Below are 17599 nucleotides of genomic sequence, written 5' to 3' on the forward strand. Positions count from 1 at the left end.
TGACCGGTCGCAATAACTTTGTATTGATTTGCAGTGACCCTTCCCTCTAAGGAAAAAGCCCCTCATTCACTGTAGGGGTCAATCAGTCAGGCTTGTACTGTTCTTTTGTTCACTCACTCACCCACTTGTGAAGAATTTTGTGGGGTTTCTTGAGGCTTTTCCTTTAATTTGTCAACTGACTGTATATATTTTTGCTTTTTAGGTGGTCTGACTGGACTAGCAAGGCGGCACTCGTTTTCTCACAAATACATGCAGTCATTTCTCCAAAACAATGGATCTCCGCTCAAACTTTCCCTCACAAGGTCAATATCACTCAATGCAAACAGAAATAATGGGACCCACTCTTAATCTCTGAGACCAACTTGTAAGCAAAATGAATGTTTATTATATTAAGAGTACGAGCACAAATGTGTTAGTGTGAGATAGCAGAGCAGCTGTTACTGTAGACTGTCTTAATGAGGCATCAATTACAAGCTTATCTACGGAGCAGGACGAATGGCTTTGTTTTTATAATTTGTCTAATAACTGTGGACTTAATTAAGTGGAAAACGGGCAAAAATGACCACATAAATTAAACAGAGAGCAGACTGTGACCAGGGCTAGCGTTGGGCCCAAATATTCAATCAACAGCACCCACATGAGGAAAAAACACCCCACAGAATAATAGTCAAATCTTAATAGTCAAATCAACAGGAGCTAAAACAATGTAACCATACTAAAACAAAAAAGTGAAGCAAAATATGTACAAAAATATGTAACTGGCAAAGAGCAAGACGTCTCCTTTAGTTTATCATTGAGGCATGCCATTTAATGGGGTATTCTGCGCTAGAACTGTGCCATCTGTTGTGTTTTGAGGTAACCTAGCTTAGCATCGTATCCTTCAGCCTCATGAGTTTGACAGAATTCACGACTTTCTAACATTGCCATGTTTTCATCCACTAACGTGATGTTCTCGGGTTGGAATACCCAGCACATATTGCACAAATCCATCATATAATCATTAGAAATCCCTGTGTTGTCAATCACTTCTGACTGCTAGCCTAGCAACTACTCTATGGGCTAATACGTACAACCAAGTTAGCATCAGTGTAGCTCTCACCTCAACTGTCTAACAAATTCATAAAGAAAACAGACTTTCTGTGCTAATTCAGCACAAAATGGACACCACAGATAAGTTTTTAAATTTTTTTTTTTACATTTTCAGCCTGAGAAAAGAAGCCAAACTCAGGTACGGTAAACTGAGGTGAGGCTACAGCTTTTAGCTTGTCTTCATCAGAAGAGTCACATCTGCTAAATAATCCATTCTCTCCACTGTAACGATGATCTAACAGTCATTGCAGTTAAACAGCTGTAGTACAATATTCATCCTCCTGTTAATTATGTGCCTTGCTTCTACATTTGCCCCAAAAAAACATTGGAAAATTTCACACTAGACCACTGCGGCGCTGCTAGAGGACGCGAGTTATAAGTAGCAATAGCTAAACTTCATTTTGCCCATACTTGAGTGGCCCTTTAAGCAACCTTAAGCAACTTTTTAGCACTGGACAACACGGCAAAATTAAAAGCATTTAAAAGTCAAAACCTATGATTATAACAATTTTTATTCAACATTTCCAATACTGAGCTGCACTAAACCCAATTCAAACGGCCTAATTGGTCTCTGTAATGGAACATGTAGTTGTTCAATGCTGTTTAAGTACTGATGTGATTACATGTGATGTGACTGTAGTCATTTTTCAAAATATCTATAAAACTACGATAAATAAGGCCATACTGCCCATCCCTAACTTCACATTCTTTTATTCTTGCATGGTCAACATCGTTTCAACAGGAGCTGTAGTCTGAAGATTACAGCTATATAACACAAATAATGCAGACAAAGTAAACCAGTACAGTCGCTGCATAACAAGAATTAGGCATCTTTGTCAATCAAGAACCAGTGATACTGTATACTGGTTTGGCTGAGTGTAGTTAAGGCCCTGGGCTTAGAGTGCCCTCTACTGGATTCACTAAGAAGCACACCTTGTCTAGAGGTCATAAAAATGTGTCGACTCCCAACACAATAAAAATAACACCACTTCTGTTTGCAATTCAGGGGCAAACAGGAACTGAAAAGACAGCTTTTTATCGTACATTGCCCAGTAGAGCAGCATTAGATGGAACCACCAGATGCCATCTAACCAGTGGAAAATAATAGCTCTCCACCCTGCCACCTGGACTTCCCCGAGTCTGCAAGGGAGAAGTGGCGAGAGTAACTGAAATGAGGTCCTATCTGCGATAAGGCTGCCTATTAGGTTCTCCATTTAACTGATATTTCAGTTGCTAACAGTTAGAGAAAGTAAATGAGCTTTATTGGCTTTCTTTCACTGTTAGCCCTGTTAAGCCTATTTTGGTGAGTTTCTCAAGCTACGTTCACATTACCGGCCTCCTTGCTCAAACCCGGACTCTCTGACAGGACGGTTCACACTTGTTTGGATAAGTGACTCAAATCTGTCATTAATGTGAATGAACCAGCATCCTGAAATGGCCCACATGCGCACATCCTACTCGTGAATGAGTCACGTGCATCATCAGCAGACAAACTAACGGTCAGAACAAGCTTCGCTGAGAAGATCATCAACTCCGATCAGCTTTACAGGCTGGTCAGGTAACTTCCGTTTGGCGCTGCTGCCATGGTAACGCTGAATGACCGCGCACGCACAGTGGGAAAACCATATATGAAAGTGGCCCAGGTTGGATTTGAAAAGATCAGATTTGTCTGTCCACACAGCTTTGAAAACATCAGATCTGAGTAACATTAGGGCAAAAAAATCGGATTTGTGCCACTTCAACCTGGTAATGTGAACGTTGCCTCAGAGTGTTTTCATCACTTAAAAAGTGTCTTTATATGTAATGTTGATAATGGTAACGTAGTGGTAAACAGAAAAACAGTTTTCACTGGGTACTACATTTCAATGCCTTGATGCAAAACTACTGAAAAGCAATGCTTTAAGCATCAGGCAGCGTATTCATATCTATTTTGCGCGATGGCTTCCTATGAGGTAGCTTTTTGTGGTAATAAAGGAAAACTCCATCAGCTTTGGAGAATAAATCTGTATAAAGAAATGGTTAAGATTCAGAGAAAGCCATTCAGAGTGGTTTTATGTGAAATTCTCTAATGTACAGAAACTTGTTTCCAGGGGTGGTGATAGGAACCAGACGTCTTAAGACTTTAATGCCTGTAAAGGCAATGTCACAAAAACTTAATACACAGTTGGTTATGAATGGTTATGAATACACTGCCTGATGCCTCAGACAATGTTTTACGATTTATGAGTTTTGAGATGAGACCTTGGCCTGCACTTATGTTGCTGTTGTTCTGTATGTTGGTTTAAGTCCATGCATGGCAGAGGGTGCTGTAAGGCTAAACAGTCCACAAAGAAAACTTTTTTTTCCCCCAGATTTAACACTCTTTTGCCATCATTAACACTACGCATAAAACTGAGAGGATGCATATGTTCACTGGTGGTTTTGGAAAGTAAAAAAACGGCTATATTTGCAACCCCTGCTTCCCATCACCGCCTCTGTAAAGAAAGCAGAATCTGGAAGTTTCTGCAAATGAATCATTTCACAACAAACCACTCTGAATAACTTTGTTTCCATCTTGGTGATTCAATTATGCAGAGATTTAAAAAATGCTTTAAATGCTTCAGACGTCTGGTTCCTATCACCACCAATGTGAACAGGTTCTTCCAGCACAGCACATTTCACACCAAATCACTCTAATCCAAATCACACAAGAATGACTTTGTTTCTTAATGAATGATTGATCTTAATGATTAAAATATGAACTAAATTTGAAATATTGGTGGAATTAGCAGATAATTATTCACTATCTATTATGAAAATGTGTCAGATAGGTACAGTATGTAACACATTCCCAATCAACTTAAATGTTTTGTTGATTTCCTAAGTGAAAATGAGTCAACACATCCTCCACAGGGAACCTGAATATTACACTTTAGTTTAATGTATTTGGGGGGGGTCTAAATATAAAATTAGTGCTCTTTGTAGAGGTTGTTTTAACTTATTTTCACTCAGAAAATCATCCAAATGTGCAATTTAACCAAGCATAGACAAATTGTTCCATACAACGGTGAGGAATTGAAGGGTTACAATTTAAGATATACAAATGCCCTATTTGCCTTATATGACCTGATTCTGTGCTATCTTTCAGTCCATCTGCTCACACCCATGAACCATCGGTTGCTTTCTTCACACTCTCACAGAACAGGTGGCTGGAGAGGGAGGGGCCGATGACTTCAATGCAAGCACTGGTAGGAATGTAACATACATCTCTATAAGTATCCCGTGCAGATTCACAAGCTTGTAGTATCCGCTTCCTAACACTCGGGTCGCTACCACTGCAGTCTATGCGGTGAGTGCGTAAAACATCCTGCCTTCCAGCCACTAGCATCTCCAACTCTCTTTGAGTAGCGGTCAGTGCAGATGAATCACATGTGCCATGTAACTCCACTTGGGTTAGATCACCTGTACTGACTGCTTGAGCTGTCACATTATACCTGCCCACACATTTGTCCCACTCCTTCTTGTCCAGCATCTGAATGTACGTGTATACATGAGTGTCCAGCCATAACAACACAGTTTCTTCTGTGCCGTTGTTTCTTTCCACCACCGATCTGGAAGGTCCAGCCTTGTCTGGGCTCGGCTGCATGTCTCTGAGAGTCTGGGCACGACTGAGCAGGTCCTTCCGCAGCTCTCGAAGGGCAGAAAATGGACCTTCTGCTGTGACGAATCCTACTTTGGTCAGGGAGGGCTCGAACCGCACCGACTTGTAGGTGGACCTCATGTTCGCGATCAATGTCGAAAGGTCAGGAAAGAGTGACAAATCCATGTCAGCATAAGCATAAAAGGTGACCTACAAAAGCCATGGACAAAAACACATGCTCGTTAATTACATCAACCTATTGTTGGGAGAAACACTGTGGGGGGAAAAAATATCATTATTATTATTATTATTATTATTATCATCATCAACAGTCTTGAACAACATATTACACTGACCAGCCACTTCATTCAGTACACATCCATAGTTCTACATTACCTATCTGGAGTTTCTAAGCACCTCAGTGTCACTGCTGGACTGAGAATAGCCCACAAACAGATGTGTCGTCAGAGCTGTCGTCACGGACTTTATATCGACAAGATGGACCTACAAGGTAGGAGTGTCTAATAGAGTGGACAGTGAGTGGACACAGTGCTTAAGAACTCCAGTAACGCTGCTGTATCTGATCCACTCGTACCAGCAATACACACTAACACACCACCACCACGTCAGTGTTACTGCAGTGCTGAGAATGATCCACCACCCAAATAGTACCTGCTCTGTGAGGGTCCATGGTGGTCCTGACCACTGAAGAACAGGGTAAAAGGGGGCTAACAATGTATCAGAGAAACAGATGGACTACAGTCTGTAACTGTAGAACTACAAAGTGGACCTATAGCATGAGTGGAGCTGAGGAAATGAGTCTACAAGGTAGATGTACTTGATGAAGTGGCTGGTCTGTGTATTGTTGCTCAAATTTGTTGACAACGTTGGGAACTTCGCAAACCTTCACCCGTAGTAAACAATTCTGTTCATAATTCAACAGTTAACCAGACTTATTACATACTAAGACTAATTATTCAGTAAGTACAGGAGCTTCAATGCAAACTGGTTGAGCTATTCTTAGGTTCTAGAAGTGTGTAATAAATCTTTGTGTCTTCTTTCAATAGTTCACAGCAATTCATACTGTATCCGAAACCATATCGACAAGAAAGTGTGACCTAATGAAGAGCTGGTAAAAGTAGCCGAGTAAAAGTAAAAAAATACATGTTTTACTGACTTTGTAAGTGAAAGTTAACACATCCTCTACAGCGAACAGCATTTTTACTGCAAATTTGTTTAAAGTATGTTAAATTCAGCAAATAAACCTTAGCTGTGCATTAAAATGCGCAGAAGAGTGTTCTCTCTAAAGGATGTGCTAACTTATTTTCATGTTGAACTCAAAGACTAAGTGCGCTTTCACTGTTTCTGTGTTTCAACTGGTCTCCCAAGGTGGTCTGAGTACTGTTTGCTTGTGCTTCGTTTTGTGGCCTGATTGATTTGTGCGCTGTGGGAACACAACAGCCCCAGTCTGTTTCATGCTTGGCCTATTGGTTATAAAACTTCAAGACTCACCATTCATACAGATACGATCTTTATGTCCTTTATACTCTTCTAAAATGCTACCATGCAGAGTTCAACCCTCTACTCATGGTGAAATCATTCTAACACATGGCCTTGAGTGGCTTATACAATACAGTGTACAGTAAAAAACAAAAACCTAATCCTAACCTTTCAATTTAAAATTGGCCAACACAGTGAACACAAACAGCACTGAGGGCAGCTGCTACTGGCTGCTTTCAGGTTCACTTTCACAGAGTTGAGTTGATTTAAAAAAGAACCATGTACAGGGATGTGGGAAGTGGGAGTCCTGATTTCAGGCCTGACACTGTTAAAATGAACAGTAATAAAAAATGTTCTGAACTTTATAATAATTGAAAATTTAAGCTCAACATATTTCACTGCCCGCACATATTTAATGCCACTGTGTGGCCGAATTATAAAAGACAGATTTTTAATAGAGCCAAATTAGGTTTCTTAAATTAGCACGTGTTGTTAGATTATGAAGAACTGTATCAATCAGGATATTTACAGTCTCTTGACAATTTCGAAAAATGAATTCTGATTATCTAATTGTACCAAATAAGGTACTCAAAACCTCCTACATTGGCATTTGATAGCAATTACCAATTCAGGGCCCTGTTCCTCATAACTCATAATTAGCAGGCTGATACTTATGCTTCATTAAAATGGCTATAGCCTACATTACTGCCTCACAAATTCAACATTACACTAGTCATGTTTTTTTCTTTGTTCTGAGATCTCAGCTTTGCTCATTTTACTTTCAATGTCAATAGCAGGTTACATATATTTAAATAAGAACACAATGTAAGAGGTTTGCAGTTAACCTGCAGCCCAAATGCTGTCTGTAATAAAGGATCCTTACTTGATGATTACACTCACCGGCCACTTTATTAGGTACAGTTACTTGTTAACACAAATAGCTAATCAGCCAATCACACGGCCGCAACTCAGTGCATTTAGGCATGTAGAGGTGGTCAAGACAACCTGCTGGAGTGCAGACCGAGCATCAGAACGGGGAAGAAAGGGGATTTAAGGGGCTTTGAACGTGGCGTGGTTGTTGGTGCCAGACGGGCTGGTCTGAGTATTTCAGAAACTGCTGATCTACTGGGATTTTCACGCACCACCATCTCCAGGGTTTACAGAGAACGGTCCAAAAAAGAGGAAATATCCAGTGAGCGGTCAGTTGTGTGGACACAAAAGCCTTATTGATGTGAGAGGCCAGAGGAGAATGGGCAGACTGGTTCCAGATGATAGAAAGGCAACAGGAACTCAAATAACCAACCAAAATCTCTGAGGAACGTTTCCAACACCTTGTTGAAAGTGTGCCACGAAGAATTAAGGCAGTTCTGAAGGTTAAGAAACCAGCAACTAAAGCAAACTAAATGCAGACTAGATGCAAATGAGGAAGTGAGCCTTTACTGAAGCATAACCCATCATATAATAGCACCCATGGAGATTACCCACAGTTATGCCTTTTCACACTATGCAAGCTATTTAAGGTGGCTATGTCAATGACTGGTATCCAGTTTTACAAGCATTTGGATATCACTGAGCTGTGAGAGGGGACTGCCAGCAACCGCAGGCTCAGCTGGCATGTGGAAACTTGACAGATTACTGATAGCATAAGAGTAATCTCTGTGAATAGACCAAGTTTCCACTTCTGGACAAGAGATAAGATGGTTTACGCTGATGGACCCATTTTTGATGCTCAAACTTTGCCTTCAATTTTCAGTGTAAGACTAATTTTCTTATCACTAACATTCTTGAAAGAATACTACTGTGATAAGAATAAGGCCTTAGGGCATTTGAGGTCTAGATACAGGTCTGTATTTTTAAAATATTTAATAGAGATGTCTGATTTGTTTACACTCTGAAGGTATTTTAGTAATACTTATTCTTACTTCATTTTTAAGTTTTGCTTGGAAACAAAAGGGTCAAAGCCTTGAAAAGCCAACTGGAAATCATGGTATCTGCAAGTGTGAGTTAAGTTAACTTCAGGAGCTGGACAGAAGGGCTTACTTTAGATACACTACCAGCATCATCTGGAAGTGACAGAAGAATCAACCAATCACATTTTGATCTATACAATAAACATAAACCATCACTCTAGGCTAAAGATGACCAACCCTGGTCTCTAACCCCAACTCTACCCTGCAGAGTCTAGTTCTAACCCCTGCCACATCTGCCACATCTGCACCAGCTAATAACTGTCCTCAGAAGTTCTTGAGTGGCTGGATCAGATGCATTAGTGTCATGTAAAGTAGGGGATGTTAGATGCAAGTTGGAATTACAAGTTGCAGGAAAGTAGATCTCCAGGAGGAAGGTTGGTGACCACTGATCTAGAGCAGTGGAGCTCCTGGAGATCTTATTACCTTCATAATTAGCTGAATGGTGCATGTGCATTTTGGGTTGGAGATGAAACCTGCAGAAAGGTAGATCTCAAGGAAGAGGGTCCGTGAACACTGCTCTAGGCTTTCTGGATGTCCTATATATGTCACTAACTAAGAGAAAGAGTCGCAACTGAGCCACTTAGTTGTTAGAAATGGAAGAGCAGCTGGGGCAGCTCTACACCAGGGCTCTTCTTGGGAAGAGTTACTTTAAAACTGCATCATACAAGGTAGTAGTATGTATTAAAGCTTGTTGTAGACTTGAAATAAAAATTTAGTTTATTTTACAAGGTTCAGGTGTCTGTGTCGAATCTAGAATGAAAACTTCATGTGCACCAGAGTTAACATCGTACCAGAAATCCCACTGAGGTGCAAATCAGTACCTATCCTTTTCCTGTGTTTTTGACACTTGTGACCTGAAAAAAGGCCTAATTCTAACAGTCATGGTTCACCAGAGGCTGATTCTTACCTCAAAGAGCAGATGCATGGTATAAATGCATGAGCCTTATACTTACCTCTGGAGTAAACTTGTAAACAGTAAGAGGAAATTCTTCATCAAACTCTTTATCTTTCAGCATTTGGTTAAACCCGACCACCCTGTCTGCATCTGAAAATAGCAAAGAGCATTAGTGAAGCATTCAACGCGAATTAATTTCTCCAGCAAAATCCATTATGACTGATAAATGCAGGTCAAAACAAGGTTTCCCTCAAGAAACCTACCCCAACTTCATAATAGAGGAAATTTGGTCCTGTATTACACATAAAATGCACTGTCCATAGACAACCTGACAATTTAATTTATGATGATGTTTACTTTTCCCCAGATTTCAAGGTAGGTACACTCATATTAAAGCTGAATGCCTGCATTTCTAGCCCATATTCATTATTCAACTCCTGCATGCAGCAGTAGCCAGCTAAAATAATAATAACTTTAATACCCAATATATTTACCAACCTGTACATCTCAAAGTTTTTTTCTGTGTACAATTTTGTCTTGAATCACTAAATCACATTTAAATAATGTCACTCAGTTACATGAAAGTAATGATACATTACTTCAACAATATTATATAACAATCTCAGCCTCAAATGTGTGGCCTACTACCATGGTTTCCAAAGCTTACTGGTCTGCATAAGGTATTTTGGAGGGACTGACACTCTACTGAGATCAATTAAATGTGCATGAGTGTCAATTTAACTACATAATGGCCTTCTTATCTAAATGACAATAATATTTGGGGAAAATATATATCTAGGACAAAACTCATAAACTTGCTGGTTAATCATAGAACACCATTCATTTTTCCCCATAAACAAGAAACACCTAAGAGCCAGAGATCATCAATATCGTCGTGTCCAATGAAAACCATGTATCTCGGTTTCTCTTCGTTTTGATTTTCAGTTTTCTACATCATTTCAACAAACCAGCTGTCCTTTACACTGTGTAAAAAGTTCATGATGAACGGACCAATAGAAACACTCTAAAATCACTTGAAACAAAATCTCTTCACACTGACTTACATTAAAAGGTAAGAGTGTTTTTGCTTCTCCTGTAAAGTTAATATTTTGGAGATGCTTGGTTTTTCATTGGATAATGACGATATGCTAATGGACAACTACAAAATGTTAGGTTTAAATGGCCAGTGACATCCCAAATGTTGGTGCTTCCAGCTTTGGTAGGATAAGATCTTGAAGTGATATTGCATTCCATTCTTTAGGGATTCATTTGTGGACTATGTTTACATACGGACATGGCTAAATATCCCTTCCTCTTCTCCTTCATCATCACTTCCCAAAAAAACACATTTGTGATCCACCCACTAATGCCCATTTTTTAAATATGTGGAAAGGATGGAGATAATCAGAAATCATTACGTTCACTGTTCAAATGTGACTGTTTCAGTGACCACTGATCTGCGCATCACAGTGCAAAGCAGTGACCGTAAGCCTTGATGTACTGACCTTGCCAGTCCTCAAAGGTGATGAAGGCCACGCCCTTGAGGTGAGTTGGGTACTGCACCTCCTTCACGTCCCCTCCCTGGCTCCTTGTGCTCTGAAAGTGGATGGTGAGTTTATCACTCATTCGCTCACTGGACATCACATCAGGAACTCCAGCAACCACCACCGTCCTGCACCGGTCAGACGAGCCTTCGCTGCTCATCACTGATACATCACTCATCTCTGGATTGTTTATGATGACACAGCTCTTAGCACACCTAGAATCTGAGGCTGTGTTCACACAGGCAGCACAGATGTGAAGTGCATCCGATTAGACTTGGCATCTTTTACTGGAGTCTGAAAGGCAAAAAACACAGCTTATTACAAACCCTATCACGTGTATGTGGTCTAAACAGCAATATCAGAGGTCTTCAACACACTGCATAGAGTGTAGACATGTGCTTATAGATTTTTCTTCTGAAATCAGGACCATTCATAGGGAGGCATTACGCTAGACGTTGGAACATTGCTGTAAGGATTTGGTTGGATTGTCTTGTACTAATGTACAAGAACATTAGTGAGGTCAGGTACTGATGTTGCAAGCAAAAAGTAGGACAGGACAGAAGCTGAGCTAAAGTGTTTTTGAAGTTTGAAGTGTTGCTATTATTTATCTGAAATATTTATTTTTTTAAGGTTGAACTTCACGGCTTTGTTGCTGCAACACATGGTCTGTAGCCTGTTTGGCCATTTCTATGTGGGAATTTCTGTACAGATTTTTTTTTAAATTTATTTTGACAGCCTTGTTTTGTTCCTTAACTATTAGAGCCCTCCCTACCTAAGAGCACCTTTTTTATGTTTTGGTGGATCTTCCAAGCATCCCAGACATTTTGTATGGAATGTTTTTACAGTGTATTGGACAGCGCTCTGTCACCAAAGAACAGCTCCACAGTACAAAGCTCCACAGCCCCTCTAGCAGATGCTTGGTACCTGTCATGATGGCCTTAGGCTCATGTACAGCAGCTCCAGAGCATCCCAAAACACAGGAATAAGCCCTCCTGTATGCACCTTTTTAGGTTAGTTGAGGCTCTGGGTGCCTGAGTGGCACAACAATACTACAGCACAAAAATTATGTCTGGCAAGTGAAAACAACCCCACACCATAATCCCCCCTCCACCAAACCTTAAATGGCGCAGCAGGAATGGGAAAAGTCGAACAAAAAGCTGGCGAATGTCCTGAGAAAATGTCCTCAGAAAAATGTTACCAGCATTAAAATAATAATACGGATATTCTGAGAGCCTAAATCAGTTCATCGGGGGGGGGCTGCTTAAGGAGGCCGCCAGTCAAATGACGTGAATCCAGCGCGCACTAGCTTTAGCTCACATGTAGCAATATTCATATTTCACCTCTTTATTGACCTTGTAATTGATTTTTAAAGCGACTAGCGATTACGTGACGGCCTGTTTCAAAGGCAAAAAAAAGAATCAACAGAAGAAGTTAATTTATTCAGAGTTCATTTGTAGTTCTAACATATTCGGGATGTTTTACTCACTTCTTTCTCTGCCACACTGTTATTCCTTTATTCTACAACTTCATTTCTGCTCATAGAACCCCTCAAATCTTATACACTGCACCTTTAATTGCCTCGTTCATACCAGTGTGTCTTAAAGCATTTGTGTCATTGTGTAACAACATGGAACGCAATTTCTATGGAGGTTAATTATACCAGAGCCGGTTTATGAGGCGTCTGGCCACTTCCTATCCCACCCGTTATATCAAAAACAGGACTAATCAGCAGAGGGCGCCCGCGAGTGAGTCATCGATGAATGGGAGTAAATATAGCTACAACGGCTAAAAACGAAAAGTTAAAATAGCTTCTAATCACTCGCCCAGAACCTTTATTTCATTTAGAAAGTAGAAGGATGTATTTCATTAAAAAACAAAGAAAACTTACCTTTATATTTCCTTTTTTCTACAGTAAACGGGTTCTGGGTAGCAGGAGGCGGGCTCTACTGCTAAAGCGGGATGATTGATTGGCGAGCGGAGCAGCTCATTGGCTATTCCGCTCACTGACGTCACGAACATACATGAGGCGCTGTTTTAAACTCCAATAGCTCGAGTTTAAAAGCTCTTAAAATAAAACAGCGGTGTTAAAGTGTTTTATTATATTGATTGTTCGGGAAATGATTACATTATTTTACATTAAAAATGTTGAAGTATTTATAAACTATGATTTTGCTCAAATGCTCCATATCAACCCATTCATTTTGGACTCACTCGGGAGCGCCCTCTAGCGTTGGAGAAAGCCGGAAGACACTGCAGAGAGTGCTGATCCTCCTCTCTACAAATTCCCTGGTTATACAAGCTGCGTGCACATTCAAACAGCCGAATTAGCTAATAAAAAGAGTGTCTGGACACATTTGGACATACTGTGTGGGTATATCTGTGGACTTCAGCCAGTTTTAGTTGAACACTCGTAGTTTACACCTTGTCGATACACTCAAATAGTCTCGTAACTACCTACGTTATTACTATAGCGACCAGCTACAACACAGATCAGACCAGCCGAGATATAACCTGACCAAAAACGATGAGGAAGCCGCCTGCAGTGTGAATGAAGCTGAACACTCCTACACTCTGAACTACAGTCCGTACTGAATGATGTAGGGAAGGATTAGAGGTGAATGCTCTCTCTATCAGGCTTATTTATCGACTCATTTCGAGGCTATGTGCTGAACTCTTCTCCAGTCATACACAAAGACGTGTTTTAGAGCAGACTAAATCTCCAACATGAAAACTCACATTACTATTATTGAATTTGTCCAGTTAACGTTACTGCTACAAACTCTGTACACGGTTCACAGCCTCTTCTTACCCGGTGTCGTCCGAGAGCTCCTCATTTGTGTGCAACAGAATCATGTACGTTAAGTGACTAACCCGAAATCAACGTGGATCTGGGATTTGTAGTCCTATAACCGATCGCGCCGGCCAGCGGAGACGGGCTGTGTAACTACAACGTCCACAATGCAACAGGGCATTATGTTTCATTTTCGGTTTTGATAGTGTATAAAGTATATAGAAGCCGTACTCATCAGGTTTACGTGCAAGATGAAGCAAATATGCTTTAAAACACGTTTTGGCGTTACGTAGCAGAAATTAACCACAACAAAACGACAAAAAGGGAATAAGAGACGGCACTGTTGCCTTTGTATAGCGCTTTATATACCACGCTCAGCCATTTACTATACAGGAGCACTTTGTAGTTCTACAGTTACAGACTGTAGTCCATCTGTTTCTCTGATACTTTGTTATCCCCCTTTACCCTGTTCTTCAGTGGTCAGGACCACCACAGAGCCGACATTGATGTGGTGGTGGTGTGTTAGTGGGCGTTGCGCTGGTCTGAGTGGATCAGACACAGCAGGGCTGCTGGAGTTTTTAAACACCTCAGTGGACTGAGAATAGTTCACCAACCAAAAATATCCAGCCAACAGTGTCCTGTGACCACTGATGAAGGACTATAGGATGGCCAGCACAAACTGTGCAGCAAGTGACCCACTGTCTCTGACTACATCTACAGGGTGGACCAACAAGATAGGAGGGTCTAAGAGTGGACAGTGTTGAAAAAACTCCAGCAGCACTGCTGTCCGATCCATTCACACCAGCACAACACACACTAACCCACATCAGTGTCACTGCACTGTTGAGAATGGTCCACCACCCAAAATAATACCTGCTCTATTGGGGTCCTGACCATTGAAGAAGAGGAAATAAGGGGGGAAAGTATCAGAGAAACAGATGGACTACAGTCTGTAATTGTAGAACTACAAAGTGCTCCTATATGGTAAGCGGAGCTGATAGAATGGACAGCGCAGATACACAGAGGTGGTTTTAATGTTATGGCTAGCATTGGTTAAAAGGGCACTGAGCAAAATGAGCAATTTAACATTATACCAGCTTTAAACATGCTACAGCAGCACCACTGTGGTCTTTAGAGTGAGATTTTCTGGTTTAGAGACTAGGAAAACCATCTTCTGCTCATGTATCTGGCTGGTAGAAGGAACGTGAAAAACAAACTGCTTTTGAACAAACTACAGACCTAAAGCAAGTTAAATAAAATACGTGCCTCAGGTTGGCTTCTTTTGTCTGGCTGAAAAGGTCAAAATCTCAACCTTGGCATCCAATTTGTGCTGAATAAAAGTAAATTTATTTATTTTTTTCGTGACAAAGCAGGAGAATCACACTGAAGCCAGCTTGACTGTATCAGGATCGGTTGACACCACAGGGATTCCAAATGGTCTGATGTATTTGCGTAACGCGTGCCGGGGTCCTGCACCGAGAGAACGCTGATGAACAAAAACGTGAGAACAATATAAAAGCTTGAAGTGTTAAATTGAGGCTGAGGACAATAATGCTGCGCAACACGACTACTCCAGTTTTAGGCCCAACTGCCCCTCAAAAGCAGACACACTTGCCCTCAAGGACAAAAGACGTAGTCCGCTGTGCATCTAAAGAAATCGCAGAGATTGGTGTAAACATTTATTTGTTTCAAACTGAAATAAAAACATTTTACAGCCTTCCATAATCCACACATTTTGCAACAAACAAAACAAAAAAGGAGCAAGTATGAGGTGTAATTATTTCCATCTTTGAGTGAACATTCTTATGAGACAGTTAAAAGTTCTGGGGGAAGAGCGAGAGAAGGAGCTGGAGTGAAGACCTCTTTAAAATCTGCCATCGTCTGCTTATAAATAAAATTAAAACACAAAACTAGTCTGAAGAATTACTAAAGTTGGCATTTTACAACTTTTGAGAGAAAAGGAGGACAAATTACTCTGCCAGTGAAAAATCTATTATTCATCCACAGATTTTTGTTTTTGGGTGGCATCCGTTATTCTCTGTTGGCGGTGGCATTTTCCTGCAACAGTGTAAGAGGGGCTGAAGGCACGCAAAGTAGAAGCTTTCTCTTGTTTGCAGTTTTGCAGACGTACCAACTTTAGCAGGCTTCGTTTTTTTCCTCCCCTAAACAAACAAGGAGTCACAAACGAGACGAAGAGCAAGCCGGTGCGTGTGGTCCAGGGGCAGCTGGAGGTGGGGGAACTTAATGTTGTCACATGTCAAAGCTTCTCTTCTGCAGTACAAAACTATACTATATGACCAGTCACCATGCTGTCTTCGTAGTAAAGCATCATAGCGTCTTTAGAAAATTGCAAAATGTCTTGTTTTTGGTTCGATTAAATAACATTTCGAGTTGGATAATTATGCCCGTTTCAAACAGTTACAACACCATTCCTTTTTTTTTTTTTTCCTTTTTTTCTTCCCTGTATTAACAAACCCGAGTGAAAACCCCAACAGTATCAAACCCGTCCATATTTTACCACAGTGGTGCAAACAAACAAACAAAAACAAAAAAAACAAAACAAAAGTAGTGAGTGAGGATGGCAGGAAGTGAGCCCGAGGCAATGGTGGTGATTGGCCGGGGAGTGAGGGGGCGTGGCCTCACTGAGAGCTGGCTCTCTCTAGGATGTGAGCCTCGTCATGTCTCTTGCTGGATTTCAGTCTGAACGTGGTGATGGAGCTGTTCAGTTTCAGCAGTGCGCTCTGCGCTGCGTATCTGGTGGGGAACGTGGCCAGGATGGTGTAGGTGGACGCCAGGTCGTGGGGGGGCACTTTGGAGGGGTCAGAGTTCGTGTCGCTGCAGTCCAAGCGCTGGGGCGGTTGGGGCTCCCGCAGCCATTTGATGAGAGCTCCTGCCTTACCCAGCTCCCCGAGTAAAGAGTCCGCCTCCGCACGACTGATGCCAGCTGGCAGGTCCGTCACTTCTAGAACACGACTAGTCACTGTGCGCACAGGAAAGGACAGCTTTAATAACTTTGCACCAATTTGTAATTACAAAAAATAAATAAAACAACTAGAGCTTTCAGCATGATCTATTATAGTTTATACAATCTGATTGGCAGAAAAGCTACATAGAACATCTGTGCTGTTACCTGATAACTAGCATTCTACACTTTGTTTCTATTTCAGCACATACAAATACAGAAAATGAAAACATTAATAACTTTCAAACAGAATATTTGACCTGCAGCTCATTCGTTCTCAAGTGTGACACAGCAGATTTTCATCCAATTTTAAACCTCTTATTGCCTCTACTGCTACATGTAAAACCGTTGTTCCACACTTTATATCAGAATTGGCATGCAGCAATGTAAATGTTGCCATGATGACAGGGTCGCTTAGCCACTACATCATCCTACAAGTGTTTTCAAAACATGCCAATGTTTCAAAAAGCATCATTTGCTTGAAATTTGGGTTTTGATACAAGCAGGAGTATCCCTAGACTTCATGTTTCAGAAAAAAACACCAGTGGCAAAAGTTGGGAAAACTGAACTCACGACAGCATTACAGCGAATAACATTGCAGCTGTGATCTACAACACTGGGCTTCGACCACTTCTTCTCATGTTCTACTGCTTAAAAATAATATATTAGTACTAATAATACAAATTCGAAATAAGTGTGTGTATATATGTACATATCTATGGGCATCAGGTTAAAAAATACTTGTACCCAAGTTTTATTCTGGAAGATTTGTATTTACTTATGATAAAAGTTAGTACTTGTACTCCCATTTCCAAGAGGAAAACGTTTTCATTTAACAGTTCTGAGAGCAACTTTAGCACACCGACTTCTTTAAAATCAGTCAAATTTCCACACATTTATTTATTTATTTTTCTTTTATTTCTTAAAACATCCAATCAAATTCAGGCCAGTGCTAATTCATCTTGGTGCAAAACTGAATTATGCCTGTTAGTGGCCACCGCACATTGATGGGCTGCACTGCTCATTCAAATTTGTGTGTTAATAAATGTACTTTTTAAACAGTACCCACACTTTCACTGAAGTACAATGTTTCTGTTCTTTTTACACCCCTGATTGATGTGTGTGCGTTTTTATTACCTATCTCTCCTGGACTCGTATCAGTTGACAGCGATTTCTTTGTGGGTCTCCGGCCACGTCCCCCATGACGGATACCCATAGAAACCTGGGAA

At 40.8% G+C, this 17599-nt stretch overlaps 2 protein-coding genes across 12 annotated transcripts in view; both read right to left on the minus strand.

The window, feature by feature from the left end:
- Nucleotides 1-350: 350 nt before the first annotated feature.
- Nucleotides 351-13480, minus strand: LOC108425728 (RNA-binding protein 43-like). The gene is made up of 4 exons (XM_017694613.2): nucleotides 13427-13480; nucleotides 10579-10911; nucleotides 9132-9223; nucleotides 351-4918 (listed from the first exon to the last, which is right to left on the minus strand). Exons 2-4 carry the CDS (start codon nucleotides 10793-10795, stop codon nucleotides 4226-4228), a joined length of 1002 nt encoding a protein of 333 aa, XP_017550102.2. The 5' UTR covers nucleotides 10796-10911; nucleotides 13427-13480; the 3' UTR covers nucleotides 351-4225.
- A 1594-nt stretch (nucleotides 13481-15074) lies between these two features.
- LOC108425729 (R3H domain-containing protein 1) overlaps nucleotides 15075-17599 on the minus strand; it is a 71269-nt gene continuing 68744 nt past the window's right edge. For 10 of the 11 annotated variants that reach the window (XM_037534615.1, XM_037534616.1, XM_037534617.1 and 7 more), the window contains 2 exons: nucleotides 17508-17592; nucleotides 16048-16388 (listed from right to left, as the gene is read on the minus strand). In XM_037534615.1, the coding sequence (XP_037390512.1) occupies nucleotides 16048-16388; nucleotides 17508-17592 (426 nt within the window). Of the gene's footprint in view, nucleotides 16389-17507; nucleotides 17593-17599 lie in introns of all 11 variants that reach the window. The other variant, XM_037534618.1, reaches the window with a different exon arrangement.

The sequence above is a fragment of the Pygocentrus nattereri genome, chromosome 25 (assembly GCF_015220715.1).
Source record: "Pygocentrus nattereri isolate fPygNat1 chromosome 25, fPygNat1.pri, whole genome shotgun sequence".
In the NCBI taxonomy this organism is placed as follows: domain Eukaryota; kingdom Metazoa; phylum Chordata; class Actinopteri; order Characiformes; family Serrasalmidae; genus Pygocentrus; species Pygocentrus nattereri.